Genomic DNA, 17,579 nt, shown 5'->3' on the forward strand with positions numbered 1-17,579 from the left:
GAGAAAGTTCCAAAAAGTACCGTATATACTCGGATACAAGTCGACCTCGTGTATAAGTCGACCCCAATATTTCACTCTCTTAAACTGGATTTTTTTTAATGTCTCAAGTATAAGTCTATCCTGCAAAGTTAATGGCTGCACATGGGGACCAGAATGGGTTAATGACTACACTGCATAAAGTATTGTAGCCATTAACCCCCTCCTGGCCCCCAAGTGCAGCCAGTAACTCCTCCAGGCCCCCAGCCATTAACCCTCTGATCTGTCCCAATGTCCCTATCAGTGTGGCGAGTATCCTTGTCCCCTTGATCCCACTTTCAGTGCATTCAGTATGTGCTCCCCTGCCCTCTTTCAGTGTAGCCAATCTGTCACTCTGTTCCTTCATTGCCAGGGCCGGGCCGAGGCAGAGGCAGGAGAGGTTCCAGCCTCAGGGCGCAGTGCAGGAGGGGGAGCACAACTCACTCAGCTATCATTCCCCTATTGTGTTTGTAGCAGAGAGAAATAAGAAAAGGGGATACATGGCAGTGACTGCAAGCCAGATAACTAGAGATTAGGGTGTTGGAGGTGTTGGGGGCCCTGGGACACCTCTTACTCTAATAGTAATCAGTGTGTGATGAATGGGGGGGGGGGCACTTTGGTGTCTCAGCCTTGGGTGCTGGAGGACCTTGTCCCGGCTCTGTTCATTGCTGCCAGTATTTATCACCAGGTTACTTTACGGTGTGGTAAGCATGCGCTCTCCTGCCACTATGTGTCAGTATGTGTCCCCCTGCTCGCCCTATATTGTGGTACTATATTGTGGTACTCCTCTAAGTCCCGTATACACTTATTTTTAACAAACCCCTCTCCCCCCTCCCCTGAGTTGCAGCGACCAGCGTTCTCTGAGCTCCATACTTTCCTGATAGAGTGGCACGCAGTCACTTCAGTGGAAGCAGCCACTCACAGATTAATCTCCGGATGCAGCATCCTCTTACCTCTTGTACTCCTGCCGCCGCCGGTCTGTGAGCATTAGCAAAGCTCCGGCTACCAGTGTCATGTGACCAGTGTCATGTGACTTTTGAAGGCGGAAGCCCGAGCGATGCTAAATGCTCACAAACCAGCGTGAATGAGAGAGGCTGCTGCACCCGGTGATTTATCTGTGAGCGGCGGCTACGTCACCCGCGCTGCACATATGGTAATTACACGGGGAGGATAGAGAGGGGCGGCAATACCTTTAGGTTAATGTGGGTAGGTGGGAGGGAGGCAGGATCAAAGTACACTGGTGGTCCCCGCATCGCTGCAGCACGAGGGGAGAAAATGGTGTCGTCCTGGCTATAATGCAAGAAATGTAGGACTACTCATGTATAAGTCCCCCGCGCCCCCCACACACACTTTTGCACTATGAGTCAGTCCTAAATTTCTCGACTTATAGCCGAGTATATACGGTAGGTGGAAAAGTACTGTCAAAATTATTTAGAGTATTTGCTTGCTGGTGGTGTTAAAGGCAATGCATATGCCTGCCAGGCAACTGGTATTGGACTTTTGCAATCAGGCAAAATCGGATCAGAATTAGATCACACTATTATTAAAGAGTTCCTGCAGTTTTCCTTATTTTGCTGATGTCCTTGCTTTTTGTTATTTGCATATGATTGGAAAAAACACAGCAAAATCATGTGTAGTATAAAACAGCCCTAAAATGTTACCCCATAATATGTTTCCTGGGCTTTCAAAATGTATGATCAAAATACATAAACTTTTGCCTTTTAACCTTTTACCTTAGTAAACATACATAATCCTCCATAAAGTATTGTTCTGTGTTTCGATAGTAGGAGACCTTTGTGCTGTAAAACATTGTTTAAACTCATGCAGATTACCTGAGATGTTTGGAATTTGCCTTGCCTCACACTATATGTGTAGTAAAAGAAGTATGTCACTCTAGGCCTGTCTGCACAAGCCTGACAGCCGGTTGTTGATTGAATATGTGGTTTTGTCTGCCCTTCTTCCTTTCTGTAACTGACAGGTAAAGCGTATAATTATATTTTTAGGATGAAATTCTGGCTGCTGTTCCTGGAAAGTGTTGTCCCGAGTGCCTTCCAAAATCGTGCACTGTATCCGGAAAGATATATGAGGTAATTTCTGAGCTCATTGCAGTAAGACCCATTTGTTATGCTGCTCTTATTCACAGCTTTGCATCTATTTGATGAAAAACCCACAGATAAATGTAGAAGATCTGGCTATTTTCCAGCTTTCAGTTTCTGACCAAAATGACAAGAATGGCAGCTGGAATTACTTGGGATGCTAAGAATGACGCATCATTGTGTGTTTAGATAATTCATATAAAAACCATAATTTTGTTTATGAATTGCAGTATAGTTGTCACAGTCAAACCTATCATGATGATTCTATAATTGCTGACCTGTTCATAGTTATTTTTATACAGCAGGGGGAGGTGGCAGTGCTTCCCAAAACAGGCTGCGTCTGATTGACCAGCAGCATGGAGTATGTTGTCTTCCAAAAGCATTCCAGCTGCGGCCTGTTCAGTAACGCTGCCAATTTTTCCCTGTTCATAGTTATTGGTTCTGCATCGCTCCCACGCCGCCATCCTCTGCTTCCTGGATCCGCCGGTACCGGGTCCTGTCACTTCCGGCGAACGCGGCCAATTGTCCGCATGAGCAGGGGCTCCCTCCATACCCTTACGCGTGCGGCTGCGCAGTATGCAGCCGCACGCGTAAGGGTATGCCGGGAGCCCCTGTGATGCGGACAATTGGCCGCGTGCTGCCGCTGACTGGCCGACTGGCCGAAACTATGGGACTCGGTACCGCCGGATACAGGAAGCGGAGGACGGCGGCGTGGGAGCGATCCATGCGTATTGGGCTGGAGGAAGCCCCAGGTATGTATAAAATCTTTTTTCTGGGGCCTCTGGTTCCCTTTAAACAAGTCAGCAACGGCAGCTTCCATTTGTGTTCAGCTTCAATGCACTTCACTTCTACCTAAAATAGTTAAAAACATTTTTTTCTTGAGGGGAGGTTTTTTTTTTTTTGTTTTTTTTTTTTAGAAATCTAAGGCGCATTAATACAAGTAAAGTAAGCCTTCTACTTAGTATGTCCTGATTTGGCCTCAGTGCCTAGTGCTCCTTTATTGCACCCTGTCAGTTAAATGATAATTTATGTAATTTCCTGTCTACTGCAAGGTAGACAGCAGATGGGAGATGTTCTTGCTGTGTTGTGTGAAGCATGGCCTGTGAGTTGCAGAAACCATGCACTGGCTGTACTAAGCTCTATCTTGCTGAATTTCTTTTAGCAGATAGGAGGCGTACATGTAGAAATGGTGCTGTGGTCATTTGGGCAAGAAGGGTAAAATTACAGATATTCTACTATTGGTCAATGGCTAATATGATAGTTGAATATTGGTAATTTTTACTAATATTTTACTATCGCTAAACCTAACCCTATTCTCACTTGAACCCTCCGTCTCTCGGTGCCTAACACAGAGCCTAAGGACTCTGCCTCTGACACAGGAGAACTGGGTTCAAATCTCGGCTCTGCCTGTTCAGTAAGCCAGCACCTATTCAGTAGGAGACCTTGGGCAAGTCTCCCCAACACTGCTGCTGACTATAGAGCGCGTCCTAGAAGCTGCAGCTCTGGCGCTTTGAGTTCACCAGGAGAAAAGCGCGATATAAATGTTCTGTGTTTGTTTGTTTGTAACCAACTATTTTTTCCCTCTGCAGCAATGTCTACCGATATCAGTGCTACATTTAGCACTAAGAACCCCCTCCGTCAAGGTCCCTGCTTCCTAAAAATGATATTTCTGGGTCACCGGTACTTCAATTTTTCCCTGGGCGCTGCTATAGCTCAAATTAACATTGCGCTCTATGTGGCGTCCATTTTACCCTACTGCTGCCAGTGCCCAAATTACCTGCTTCAGATAGGAGATTGCATCTCCTGTTACAACTGGAAGAACAGTGTAAGATGATCACTAGGCCATAGTGCTGAGATTTCTCTAGGCATCCTAGGTAGGAGGTCCAGTTTAGTTTTCTGGTGGTCTTTGAGCAACAAATAAATAATTATGCTTCTGTTATTTAAAGCAGAACTCCAGGTTAATGACTTAAAGCATTATGCAACAATATACTCACCTCTACTGCTAGGAAACCCTGGGAAAAAAATCCTGTAATGCAGGACAAATTATGCCTGGACAGAAGGTTTGGGGTAGTGGTGATATCGGCCCTTTCCTCACAGTCTACTCATGTGTACAAGCTGAAGAAGCTAATTGAGATGTGACATGAGGCACAAAATACAGCACAGCACATACCAGAAATCTTAAAGCTAAGAGAAGCACTGCTGCCAAGCAATTTCAACTCTGCACACTGTAATCTTTTTTAAAATACTGCAGTGATCTTAAGGTTAGGATTGTTATTTTATAATGTCAGTCATCCACATTTGGATCATAAAATAATACTTTTGGCTGCCTGCAGTGCCGTTTTAAGTTATGTGGATGACAGTTTATTTTCCTCAATGTGTCATAACTGAGTAGATCTGAACTAAGATAAAAATGTCATTTTGCTACTGAAGCATGGTTGGTTCTCTGTACGCTGTGCTGACAGTCAGTGGAGGGTGTGACATACAATAAAAAAATGACATTCAAAATTAAAATCTAGAAAGAAATGCTGATACAAAGATCACAGCAAAGATGCCTAACCCTAACCACCCCCCACGTCTAACCTTAACCTTAAACCCCCACTCCATGCCTAACCTTAAAGACACTACTACCCACCACTAACCTTAACCGCCCCCTCCCCGCCTAACCTTAAAACTTCCCCTTTCTTCCCCACTACAAAATAAGTGCAAAAATGATAATGTTCAAAATCACAAAAATTATAATTATGAGCATTAGTATTATTAATTGTATTTATAAAGCACCAACATATTTCCAAGCGCTGAACAATAAATAGGGATACGTACATTGCAACAAGGGGTGACAAACAGAGAGGTAGCAGATGGTTATACAACATAGCACAAGGTTATACATGCAATCAGGGTATAAAATGCATTTAACAGAGACCTGGCAAACAAGTCCGAGTTAGTCCATGAGAAGGGTGTCATTGCTGGGGTAGTAAAGGGCAGCAGCAGTGCAATCAGAGGGTGTGAGCCATGTTTCCGTGAGGGCAAGGAAGGTAAGGGATTTGGATATGAAGAGCTTGTGATTGGCTGTGAGCTTATTGTGGGTGGACCTGGCATTCCAGAGGCCACAACAAATAGGGAGCAAATGCCTAGGGGTAGGACGGATTAGAATAAGGTTATGCCGAGGGGGTGTGCGGGTAGAGTGTGGGGAGGAGAGAAGGGAGGAGCATGGGGGTTGAGGGCCGAATGGGAGTCTAAGGACAGAAGGGGAGAGGGTGCGAGGAAACAGAAGAGGGACAAGGTTTAGAAGGAGGTGTAGGTAGAGCACGTGGTGGTGGAGATGGGGGAGAGCGAGATGGGGAGGGAGATGGCTGGGGAATGATGGAGGGGTCAGGGAGTGAATAGGAGGGAAAAGGTACATTTTATACTGAAGGGATAAGGTAGAGTGTGGTGTGGAGGGTGGAAGCATAGACAGGGGGACAGCAGTTAGACCAAGATGAGATAAATGTCTCCAATGATGTGGCTGAAGGGATTCAGCGAAATTGCATCAATAATCAATCTGGGAAGGAGCAGTCCACAGTAGATCAGCAGTGAAGTTGGCAGAACATCAGTGATGGCAAAAAATCCAGCTGTGTGTGATTGGTAGATGGGGTGTCTGGTTGGTAATGACGTAGTTTGTCTGGAGGTCAGCGATGGATCAGCTGGTGGAGAGTTCAGCAGTGGTGCAGCCAGCGAGGCTCAGCAGTGGTGTGGTTGGTGGGGCACGGTGAAACCATCAGTAGTTTGGTCAGCAGGTCTGCAGTGCTTAAATTTAGCTGGCTGTAAGTTTAGCTGGTGTATGTTGAATATGATTTTGAGGGTACCCTCAGCAGATGAACAACAGCACAGAGTTTTGTGCTAGTTCACTTCTGTTCCCTTCTGGTTCAATTCTGGTATAATTCTGTTTGCCTAAAGTACCCTTAAAATTAATACCCTTAAATTTATACACTGCTGACCAAGGTCATGCTGACCACACGTTCTGCTAATATATCCCTGGCTAGATTGATGCTAAGAAGCAAACTGATTACAGCTGTGAATATACTAAACACTAGTCTCACAGAGGCAGGGCCAGTCTAAAGATATGCAAATGGTGAGTAATGAAATAAGCAAATGGTAGTACAGGACATAGCACCAATTATTAACACTGATAATTAAGCAGATTGATGCAGAAATTAGAATTTAAGCATAGAGCCAAGAAAATGAATCAGCTGCATACCATAACATTTAGAATTTAAAGGGGAACTGAAGTAAAAGGTATATGGAGGCTGCCATATTTATTTCCTTTTAATCAATACCAGTTGCCTGGCAGCCCTGCTGATCTATTTTTCTGCAGTAGTATCTGAATAACACCGGAAACAAGCATGCAGCTAGTCTTGTCAGATCTGACTTTAAAGTCTGAAACACCTGATCTGCTGCATGCTTGTTCAGGGGCTATGGCTAATAGTATTAGAGGCAGAGGATCAGCAGGGCTGCCAGGCAACTGGTATTGCTTAAAAGGAAATAAGCATGGCAGCCTCCATATACCTCTCTCTTCAGTTCCCCTTTAAGCATAGAGCCAGGGAAATGAATCAGTTGCACACCATAAGGCCCCATTCAAACTTAAAAGCGCAAAACTGCGGGAGTGATTTTCCACGATTTAACGTGGAAAAATCACCGGACACTGCAGGGATTTTTCCGCGATCGCGTTTAGTGCAGGTGCAGGCTACACGTTTGAGTTTAGCGATTTGCTTTAATCGCTGGCGATTAACGCAAATCGTCTAAGTAAGAACAGGCCCATAGGGTATTATAGCACTAGCGCTTTAAAAAGTGCTAGCGCTTGAGCGTTTTGCCGAAATCGCCGGCAAAACGCTCTTGTGAATGGAGCCTAAAAGCAGGTTGATGCAGAATTTAGAATGTAAGCATAGAGCCAGGAAAATGAATCAGTTGCATGCCATAAAAGCAGATTGATGCAGAATTTAGAATGTAAGCCTAGAGCCAGGGAAGTGATTCCGTTGCATACCTGGAAGAGAAGAATGTCATGAGGTCAGAGCAAGGAGATTAAATAATTCTGGTATAATTCTGTTTGTCTAAAGTACCCTTAAAATTAATACCCTTTAAATGTATACCCTTAAATTTGTACAATGCTGACCAAGGTCATGCTGACCATATGATCTGCTAATATATCCCTGGCCATAGATTTCATAGCGGACGGCCTTGGCGCTCAAATTTCACAGTCACACTGTAAACAATAATTTGTGCTGATTTTGGTGTAATTGTTGTTTGACAAAAAAGTAACTCAATAGTATCAATAAAATGTATGTGCTCAGAGAGAGCATGTAAAATGTATCAGAGTTCATGCAATGTATTTAATTGCATTATAAATGCAATGTCTATGCTGGTTGTATATAAGCAATGTAGGTGTTGCATGTATAATGCGAGTTTAGCGATTTGTGTAACATGCTAGGTAGACTGCTTAAACTATTACAATCAGAAAGGGGAAAAACTTGGCACTGTGAATAAGGCTAGTAGCTAGCAGGCAATTAACTCAACATGCCGCCAAACTGGATTGCCACCTGTAAAGATATGCTCTCATATTATAGAGAAAACTGCAAGAAGTCCAGGCACCATCCATTAGTGTGGGCTTTATTGATTCACAAACTGTGCTGCACAGGTCATAAAAAGTAGTGATACATAGAGGATGAGAAATGGAGGGTGGTTGCTAGGCATTAGAGTAGAATACAAGTGCCCCCGCTCCCTGGCTGGTCTGGCTGTCACCTCTTTTCTCCTTCCCTTACCTTGGCATGCCTGCGCTCATCATCCACTAACGTCACCACACCTAGAGAACAGAGCTGGATGGGACTGCCTATCCAGCTTACCTAACCACCCCTCTATGGGAACAGTGATATCATCATGGCTCCAGGATAGTGAGCATGGGTTAGTGAGCCTGTTACAATTGCCTCCAAGTACACTGGCGCCTCTAGACTTGTGGCTAGTGCTAATAATGCTAATGTTTTATTTATACAAACAAAGCTGTTGAAAGGAAGTTGAATACGATCATAGCTTTCCTAAAGAAAAACAAAAATACACAAAACACTTTTAGCCGGCTGTGCAAACAATCCCTAAAAACAATGCTGAGTGCTGAAAACCTCTAAGCTAATTATTTATTTTTGTTGGGAGCTGAATGAACTAGATCTTACATCAAACTGATATGTTTACATGTTTGACTGACAAACTTCAGCAACTAAATTTCACCGATAAAAATAAAAATAAAATTGAGACACAAGGAACATTCTATATACTTTATTACTATCCCTACACATACAATTAGTGTAATTACCTTGAGTTTATTTTTAGTTCACATTTGCTTTAATGAAAACACACTGCAGCCTGAATATGAACTGCATGACTTAAAAAATAAATAAATAAAACCCTAACAAAAAAAACTCCCTTTAAAATATAATTAATATTCTGCCTTTTACTTTGTGTTTTCTCACAACCAAAAATGTGTTCACATTTTACTTTTTCATCAAACCCTCTGAGTCTGTAGGGCACAGTTTTGTCTACAAAATGATTGCTTCTTATTTAGTTCTTCAACACTTTTCAGAGAAAAGTTAATATAATACATTAATGCCTTGGTTTCCCAGGAGCTAACATCAGAAATAGTTTGCTGGTCCTAATTAACGTTTGGCACAATGTTCAATGTCTGCATGATTTATATATCAATCAATTAAAACTATAAACTGGGACAAAGCAGACCTGTGCTGCCATCCTCAATTTCAAATTACTAGAAATATTGCTGTGATGAGCTTAGCCAAGTGGTCTAGCCCTTTGAAACACAGTATTCCGTGCCAAGCAGCATTCATGAAGATTGGAATGCAGTGGGGGTATGTGATGCTCACAGTGCCCTCACATCTTCAAAAGCTATTGTGTCATTTCCTGATAAAGGTCATATTTCTAGCCAATTCTCCCATCCTGTAAATATTTGTGTTCTACTCTAATTACTCCTGCAAGGGAAATGCTAGCACATTAATTAGATAGGTACCCACATACCTCACAACGCTGAAAGAATGTATTGATGTAAAAAATATACCAAATGTAATTTTGCCTTCATAAAACAAAAGATATTTGCAATCATTCAGCTGTAAGTGAGCAACTGTGGTTTCCCATGATGCATCACTCCCGAATATGCAAATCATCTCTTTATTTTCTTGAAAGCAAGGCTGTACACCCAGAAACGCTAGTATATAATGAGCTTGTAGCTAATAAATTTTACAGAGTGACATCAAGCCAACATACATAAACCCTGGTTCATGATGACCCAGAACCACCTTGAAGGTATAAAGAAAGGGCTTAAAGAGACCTTGAAAAGCAATGCTAAATGTAATTGGTGTGGCTCACTATACACCAGCTGTTCTGGATGTGCAGCCTGGCTTTCAAGGGCATAAAGAGATGATTTTTATATGCGTTCTTTAACCTTTCTTTAAGCTTTATTATGTTATGCCATCACTAATCACACACATTTATTTCAGTCAATGTTTAAGGGCCTGTTTCCACTATCACGAATCGCTTGTTTCCACTTGTCAGGATTTCTGAGCGTTTTTGCGTCCGCTGTAAAAATTCGCTTGGCAGAGCCATCAGAATTCGCATACCGCTATGCGGGTGTATGCGAATTTTCATGAAATCAATGGAAAAGCACACAGGCACTGCCATGGGTAAATTCGCATACAGCGTCATTCATGCAAATTTGCATGAAAATTTGCATACACCCACATGCGCAATTCGCATCCGCATGCACATTTTTACCGCGGAGATTTGCACCGCACAAGTGGAAACGGGCCCTTAGATGTATGTGTTTATTACAGGCAGCCATTGAAAAGCTTACTGTATATCTGTTTTCTGTACTCAGCATGGCGTTCAGTGGAAGAAAAATCCTTGTTCTACCTGTATTTGTGACAAAGGGGATGTCAAGTGCCACACAAAGACCTGTTCCTCGCTTACTTGTGATAAGGTAATATATTCATCTTAGTAAAAAGTACCATTGTTGCCTGGAGACTTGGGTTACCTGGATATTTTCAGCTGACTCTATAACCTTGGAGTCTTTCATGAGGGTGATAGCACTATATACATAAAATAATACTGGTGTGATAATGAGGCTTTTGAATACATTTTAAGTGAATGATAAACTTTCATCTAGAAGTGCTGAATTTCTGAATTTCAGTCATGTATCCTTTCAATGGATAAAACACATTTTTGAGTAATCCTCAATGAACAATGCGCAAAGAACAGTAACATGAGAATAAGTGCTTTGCTGTAAATGATTACATTTTCACATTATCAATGCTATTTGCACTGCTTTGTTGAACAAGTCAGCCAGTGTTGTTTGCAGAGTGGGACTGAAAGTGCTCACACAGGTTTAATCCAAGCACTTCAATTCAGTCAGGTCTACAACAAATGCATTCATGTAAGGTCATTTACAGTTGATTTTAATTGTTTTTCTCCATATTAAATTATAAAAAAATAAATATGTTGATGACTACTTTAAGCATGAGAACCAAATAAATATTTAATAACGTATAGCGGTGGCTGGATAGTGTAATGGTTAAGGGCTCTCCCTCTGACACAGGAGACCAGGGTTAGAATCTTGGCTCTGCCTGTTTAGTAAGCCAGCACCTATTCAGTGGGAGACCTTGGGCAAGTCTCCCTTACACTGCTACTACCTATAGAGCGCGTCCTAGTGGCTGCAGCTCTGGCGCTTTGAGTCTGCCAGGAGAAAAGCGCAATATACATGTTCTGTGTGTCTGTGTTTGTATTGTAATTTCAGTTAAGTTTTTTTATAGCCATAGTTGAGCCGCTGATCTTTTTAATACATTTGATAGCAAAATTGCATTATTCAGCAGTGTGCAATGTTTATGCATTACACGTTTGCACTTTTTGCAGTACATATATTTAAACTAACTACATAAGTCTTGTAGTTTCCTGTTGAAACAATTGTACTATTGTCCTGGTTGGGGTTACTGGAGCTGTTCAGCCTGCATCATCGTTGTTTGCATTTACATTTTTTCATTTTTTGTGGGGGGATAAGGCTAGGTGCTAGGAAGGAGGTTTTAAGTTTAGACGTGGGGTGGTGGTTTAAGGGTAGGTTTGGGAGGGGATTTAGGTTAGAAATTCGATACACAATGTTTCTGTGTGAGACTAGGGTTAGGTTTAGTTGCAGTAAAATATCAGTAATATTTCCTAAAGGGGTTGGTATAATCTGAATCTGTCTGAGAAGATTGCGGTCTGTAGCACAGTCAATCAGTAATGCAGGAAGTCAACAGTGTCTAGGTTCCTGACCAGGTACATTGAAAGTTAAATATTTGACATTGGCTTATAAAGGTACTTCTAAACAGACACAAGCAAGCTTTGCAACTGTGTGCCTACTCAGATCTAGGAAAATATTTGTGTCTGAACTGGGGATTTCATATTACTGACACACCTGCAAAGCATTGGCCTATCCAAGTTGCCAGCATTTGAGGATATTTGATGGCATGCCAGTCAGTCTAACCATTTTAGGAGACATTTTGGGGCTATAAAAACACCTGCAGCTATTGAAGAACCTAACAATGCAACATGTATAATTACAATCATTCTTACACAGTGTCTAATGAACCTTCTTGCGGTTCTCAAATAGACCAGAATGTTAAGGATTTCATTTAAACAGATGAACAGTCCCCTTCTACACAGCTGCACTACTCATTGTTAATGCCATTATGTAAAAAGAAATAGAAATTTCCTGTTTATAAGATTGGAAGTAGCAGTCAAGTGACTGCTGTCTTCTGCACTGGTACCCCACTAGGCAAGTTCTCATGCGATGGTGTCCTGAGCCACATCCCCTTTAATAAGCTATTGCAGATAAGCATGTTAAAATCCCACGATGTAGCAACACCAGGAAAAGGACAGCAGAGGGAAAAGACTCCTATGGTGTTTTGAATTATTCATCGTTAAGTGCACACAACAATTTATTTGTCTTCTTAGGGTCAGACTAAAGTGAAGAATCCTGGACAGTGTTGTGAAGAGTGTGTGTCTACTAAGAAGAGTTGCACAGTTGATGGATCAGTCAGGTACCACGGAGAGCTCTGGAATGGAAGTCACTGTGATTACTGCATGTGTGACAGAGGAAAATTCATGTGTTATCCTGCACAGTGTTCCCACGTGGAGTGCTCATGGGTAAGCATCCTTCTGACTTTTTTGTGTTTTGTATTCTGGAATGGGTATACAAATACTGAATACTATTAGTTTTGTTAGCAAATAATAGCCTTTATATAGCCTAGCTGAAGCAAACACAAAGTGAGTCCACAGGCCACCAAATCTATGCATAATAGGAAACTCTTGGGGCAACAAGGCACCCACCAACACAAGTTCCAGTAGCACTAAACACATAGGAAGACTGGAAATCAACCACCAGGTGAATTTCCCTTCACCTTATTACTGCAGATTTATAAGGCTCTATATCCCGGTTGGTACATTTCAGGGCAACATGCTCTTCCTCAGGTGCTCCTGATGAAGGCTGTGCTGGCCTGAAACACTGTGGTGGCTAGGCTATGTAGTCTCATCAATATTTGGTAACAAAGCAAAGGGAAATTCCCCTGCTGACGGATTTACTGTCTTCCTTTGTGTTTTGTGCTGATACCTTCTAGCTGTCTATTCATAAATAGGAGGATGTGTTAATCAGCTGCCGATTAATTGATTTCCAACTACTGGCTTTTGTTTGCTAATACATCTTTCACTTACTGAGTCAGTAGAGATTTGCATTTTAGGAGATTTTTCTGCTCATACATAATAAGGATACAGTATATGAACTTAATGATTTGGGCTGCAGGGCAGTGAGTTATAACAACCATTTAACAGTGTTCTTACTCCTTATGTGATTTTTGCACATAGTAACTGGATTTTACAACACATTATTCAGCAAGGTTGCATTATTTAAGAAGCACTTATTGTGGAAACTAAATACAGACACTCAGTTATTATCCAGCATTTATCTTCTTCATATGGACATGCACTCTTAGCACGCTTGTATTTTCATATGGTAGAGAGGCTTCCCACAGTGGGAGAATACAGTAGTATCCCACTGAAAATATCCATTGCAGTTATTTCATTTTCTCCTGTGCTGGCTCAACTGAGCACGACAGGTGATCTCTGTGTAAATATAAAAGTGACCATACTCAATACAACCAAAATTGTTTGTTTATTTACACATATTTCATTGGATGATCTGTTGTATAGAAATGGTCCTAAGGATTAACATGTTTCAGTCAATTTTGTAGAAAATTAAAGGACCACTTAAAATTTCAAATATATGTAAACACATACAAATAAGTATGTTTCTTCCTGAGTAAAATGAGCCATAGATTATTTCTCTCCTATGTTGCTGTCACTTACAGTAGGTAGAAGAAGTCTGACAGAACCGACAGGTTTTGGACTAGGCCATATCCTCGTGGGGGATTCTCTGCATGGCCTTTATTCTTTATAAGGATTTAAATATATTATATATCCCTGAAAAAGATTTATACAAAGATGCTGGCTAACCTCCCTGCTCACTTTTCTGACAGTTGGTCAGAGCAACTGCCATTCACTAAGTGCTTTTGAAAATGAAGGAAACCCTGAGAACTCCCCACGAGGAGATGGGCTAGTCTAAAAATCTGTCGGTTCTGTCAGATTTCTACTACTTTCTGTAAGTGACAGCAACTTAGGAGAAAAGTAATTTATGGCTCATTTTACTCTGAAAGAAATGCACTTCTTGGCATTGTTGAACATTTTATTCAATCAATCTTCAAAAATATATACAGTGGCTTGCAAAAGTATTCGGCTCCCTTGAAGTTTTCCACATTTTGTCATATTACTGCCACAAACATGAATCAATTTTATTGGAATTCCACATGAAAGACCAATACAAAGCTATGTACATATGAGAAGTGGAGCGAAAATTCTACATGATTCCAAACATTTTTTACAAATCAATAACTGCAAAGTGGGGTGTGCATAATTATTTGGCCTCTTTGATCTGAGTGCAGTCAGTTGCCTATAGACATTGCCGGATGAGTGCTAATGACTAAATAGAGTGCACCTGTGTGTAATCTAATGTCAGTACAAATACAGCTGCTCTGTGAGGGCCTCAGAGGTTGTCTAAGAGAATATTGGGAGCAACAACATCGTGAAATCCAAAGAACACACCAGACAGGTCAGGGATCAAGTTATTGAGAAATTTAAAGCAGGCTTAGGCTGCAAAAAGATTTCCATAGCCTTGAACATCCCACTGAGCACTGTTCAAGTGATCATTCAGAAATGGAAGGAATATGGCACAACTGTAAACCTACCAAGACAAGGCCATCCACCTAAACTCACAGGCCGAACAAGGAGAGCGCTGATCAGAAATGCAGTCAAGAGGCCTATGGTGACTCTGGACGAGCTGCAGAGATCTACTGCTCAGGTGGGAGACTCTGTCCATAGGACAACTATTAGTCGTGCACTGCACAAAGTTGGAAACTATATGGAAGAGTAGCAAGAAGAAAGGCATTGTTAACAGGAAGCATTAGAAGTCCAGTTTGCAGTTTGCCACAAGCCATGTGGGGGACACAGCAACCATGTGGAAGAAGGTGTTCTGGTCAGATGAGACCAAAATGGAACTTTTTGGCCAAAATGCAAAACGCTATGTGTGGCGGAAAACTAACACTGCACATCACTCTGAACACACCATCCCCACTGTCAAATATGGTGGTGGCAGCATCATGCTCGGGGGGTGCATCTCTTCAGCAAGGACAGGGAAGCTGGTCAGAGTTGATGGGAAGATGGATGGAGCCAAATACAGGGCAAACTTGGAAGAAAACCTCTTGGAGACTGCAAAAGACTTGAGACTGGGGCGGAGGTTCACCTTCCAGCAGGACAATGACCCTAAACATAAAGCCAGGGCAACAATGGAATGGTTTAAAACAAAACATATCTATGTGTTAGAATGGCCCAGTCAAAGTCCAGATCTAAATCCAATCGAGAATCTGTGGCAAGATCTGAAAACTGCTGTTCACAAACGCTGTCCATCTAATCTGACTGAGCTGGAGCTGTTTTGCAAAGAAGAATGGGAAAGGAGTTTAGTCTCTAAATGTGCAAAGCTGGTAGAGACATACCCTAAAAGACTGGCAGCTGTAATTGCAGCAAAAGGTGGTTCTACAAAGTATTGACTCAGGGGGCCGAATAATTACGCACATCCCACTTTACAGTTATTTATTTGTAAAAAATGTTTGGAATGATGTATGATTTTCGTTCCACTTCTCACATGTACACCACTTTGTATTGGTCTTTCACGTGGAATTCCAAAAAAATTGATGCATGTTTGTGGCAGTAATGTGACAAAATGTAGAAAACTTCAAGGGGGCCGAATACTTTTGCAACCCACTGTATATAATTATTTTTTGTTTGTTTTTGTTGGACCTTTTTTTTTTATTTATTTGCAATATTTATTTTTAAATTGAATCGTATATGGCCACTTTTAGGCTGTCACCTGATCTGACAAGGAATGGTGTGATCAGATAAAAATTTTCAAAAGCACAAGACTTCAAAGACTAGGCCTTTGCTCCCGTGTATTATCTGTGTAGCTTTTCTTAGTTATGAGAATAATGCCAACTTTGGCATAACGCATACAGCACGCATAGCTAACCTTCTCTGTAACCCTAGAGTAAGAACTGCAGGCCTTTGAGAAGCTTGCCAAAATATATTTTGGGTAATATGTGGAAAATACACTTCCACCCAGCTGTCAGGAGGGATTTTCTATTAATAATCTATGAATACAAGATGTGCTATTGATAGTACAACATGGACATCTGTGCACATTCTAAACTGTGCAACCTATTTTACAAACAGTGCTGTATATCTGAGAAGCAGTGCAGCTTAAAATGTAACTCCAATATTTTTTTACCTTCCTAAAAGTCTAATACTGTACAGTGGTGCAATGTAGTGAACCTTGTATTGTCTGTATTAACCACTTGAGGACCTAGGGCTTTACCCCCCTTAAAGGAATTCTATGAAAGTTGTACTATTGCTCTGGTGATTTCACTGCCTCACTAAAAAAGAGGAATCACCTCAAATAATGAACCCGCCCATGATCCGTCGCCGTCAGTTTCTTAAGGGGACGGCGTCAGGAAGGTAGATTAAAAAAAAACAGCACTGCACAGTAAAAACATATGCTGAAACCATTCATACTGTTTTTGCCATATTGATTCATGCTGGTGCCAGAAAATAGTACAACTTTACTATTTATTTTTATACATACCGATGCTGGGTGGGAGAAATATCTCTGTAAATGACAATTTTTTAATTTTTTTTACACACAATTGTCCATTTACAGAGATCTTTCTCCCACTCAGCATGGGTATGTGTAAAAATACACCCCAAAACACATTATACTACTTCTCCTGAGTACGGCGATACCACATGTGTGGCACTTTTTTGCACCCTAACTGCGCTAAGGGGCCCAAAGTCCAATGAGTACCTTTAGGATTTCACAGGTCATTTTGAGAAATTTCGTTTCAAGACTACTCCTCACGGTTTAGGGCCCATAAAATGCCAGGACAGTATAGGAACCCCACAAATGACCCCATTTTAGAAAGAAGACACCCCAAGGTATTCCGTTAGTAGTACGGTGAGTTCATAGAAGATTTTATTTTTTGTCACAAGTTAGCGGAAAATGACACTTTGTGAAAAAAACCAATAAAAATCAATTTCCGCTAACTTGTGACAAAAAATAAAATCTTCTATGAACTCACCGTACTACTAACAGAATACCTTGGGGTGTCTTCTTTCTAAAATGGAGTCATTTGTGGGGGTTCCAATACTGTCCTGGCATTTTAGGGGCCCTAAACCGTGAGGAGTATTCTTGAAACAAAATTTCTCAAAATGACCTGTGAAATCCTAAAGGTACTCATTGGACTTTGGGCCCCTTAGCGCAGTTAGGGTGCAAAAAAGTGCCACACATGTGGTATCGCCGTACACGGGAGAAGTAGTACAATGTGTTTTGGGGTGTATTTTTACACATACCCATGCTGGGTGGGAGAAATAACTCTGTAAATGGACAATTGTGTGTAAAAAAATCAAAAAATTGTCATTTACAGAGGTATTTCTCCCACCCAGCATGGGTATGTGTAAAAATACACCCCAAAACACATTATACTACTTCTCCCGAGTACGGCGATACCACATGATTGGCACTTTTTTGCAGCCTAACTGCGCTAAGGGGCCCAAAGTCCAATGAGTACCTTTAGGATTTCACAGGTCATTTTTGTTTCAAGACTACTCCTCACGGTTTAGGGCCCCTAAAATGCCAGGGCAGTATAGGAACCCCACAAGTGACCCCATTTTAGAAAGAAGACACCCCAAGGTATTCCGTTAGGTGTATGGCGAGTTCATAGAAGATTTTATTTTTTGTCACAAGTTAGTGAAAAA

At 41.5% G+C, this 17,579-nt stretch overlaps 1 protein-coding gene across 1 annotated transcript in view; it reads left to right on the plus strand.

The window, feature by feature from the left end:
* FRAS1 (Fraser extracellular matrix complex subunit 1) overlaps nt 1-17,579 on the plus strand; it is a 730,981-nt gene that overhangs the window by 289,758 nt on the left and 423,644 nt on the right. Inside the window, exons 7-9 of the mRNA XM_068233564.1 lie at nt 2,019-2,102; nt 10,015-10,116; nt 12,123-12,314. Of these exons, the coding sequence (XP_068089665.1) occupies nt 2,019-2,102; nt 10,015-10,116; nt 12,123-12,314 (378 nt within the window). The remainder of the gene's footprint in view (nt 1-2,018; nt 2,103-10,014; nt 10,117-12,122; nt 12,315-17,579) is intronic.

The sequence above is a fragment of the Hyperolius riggenbachi genome, chromosome 1 (assembly GCF_040937935.1).
Source record: "Hyperolius riggenbachi isolate aHypRig1 chromosome 1, aHypRig1.pri, whole genome shotgun sequence".
In the NCBI taxonomy this organism is placed as follows: domain Eukaryota; kingdom Metazoa; phylum Chordata; class Amphibia; order Anura; family Hyperoliidae; genus Hyperolius; species Hyperolius riggenbachi.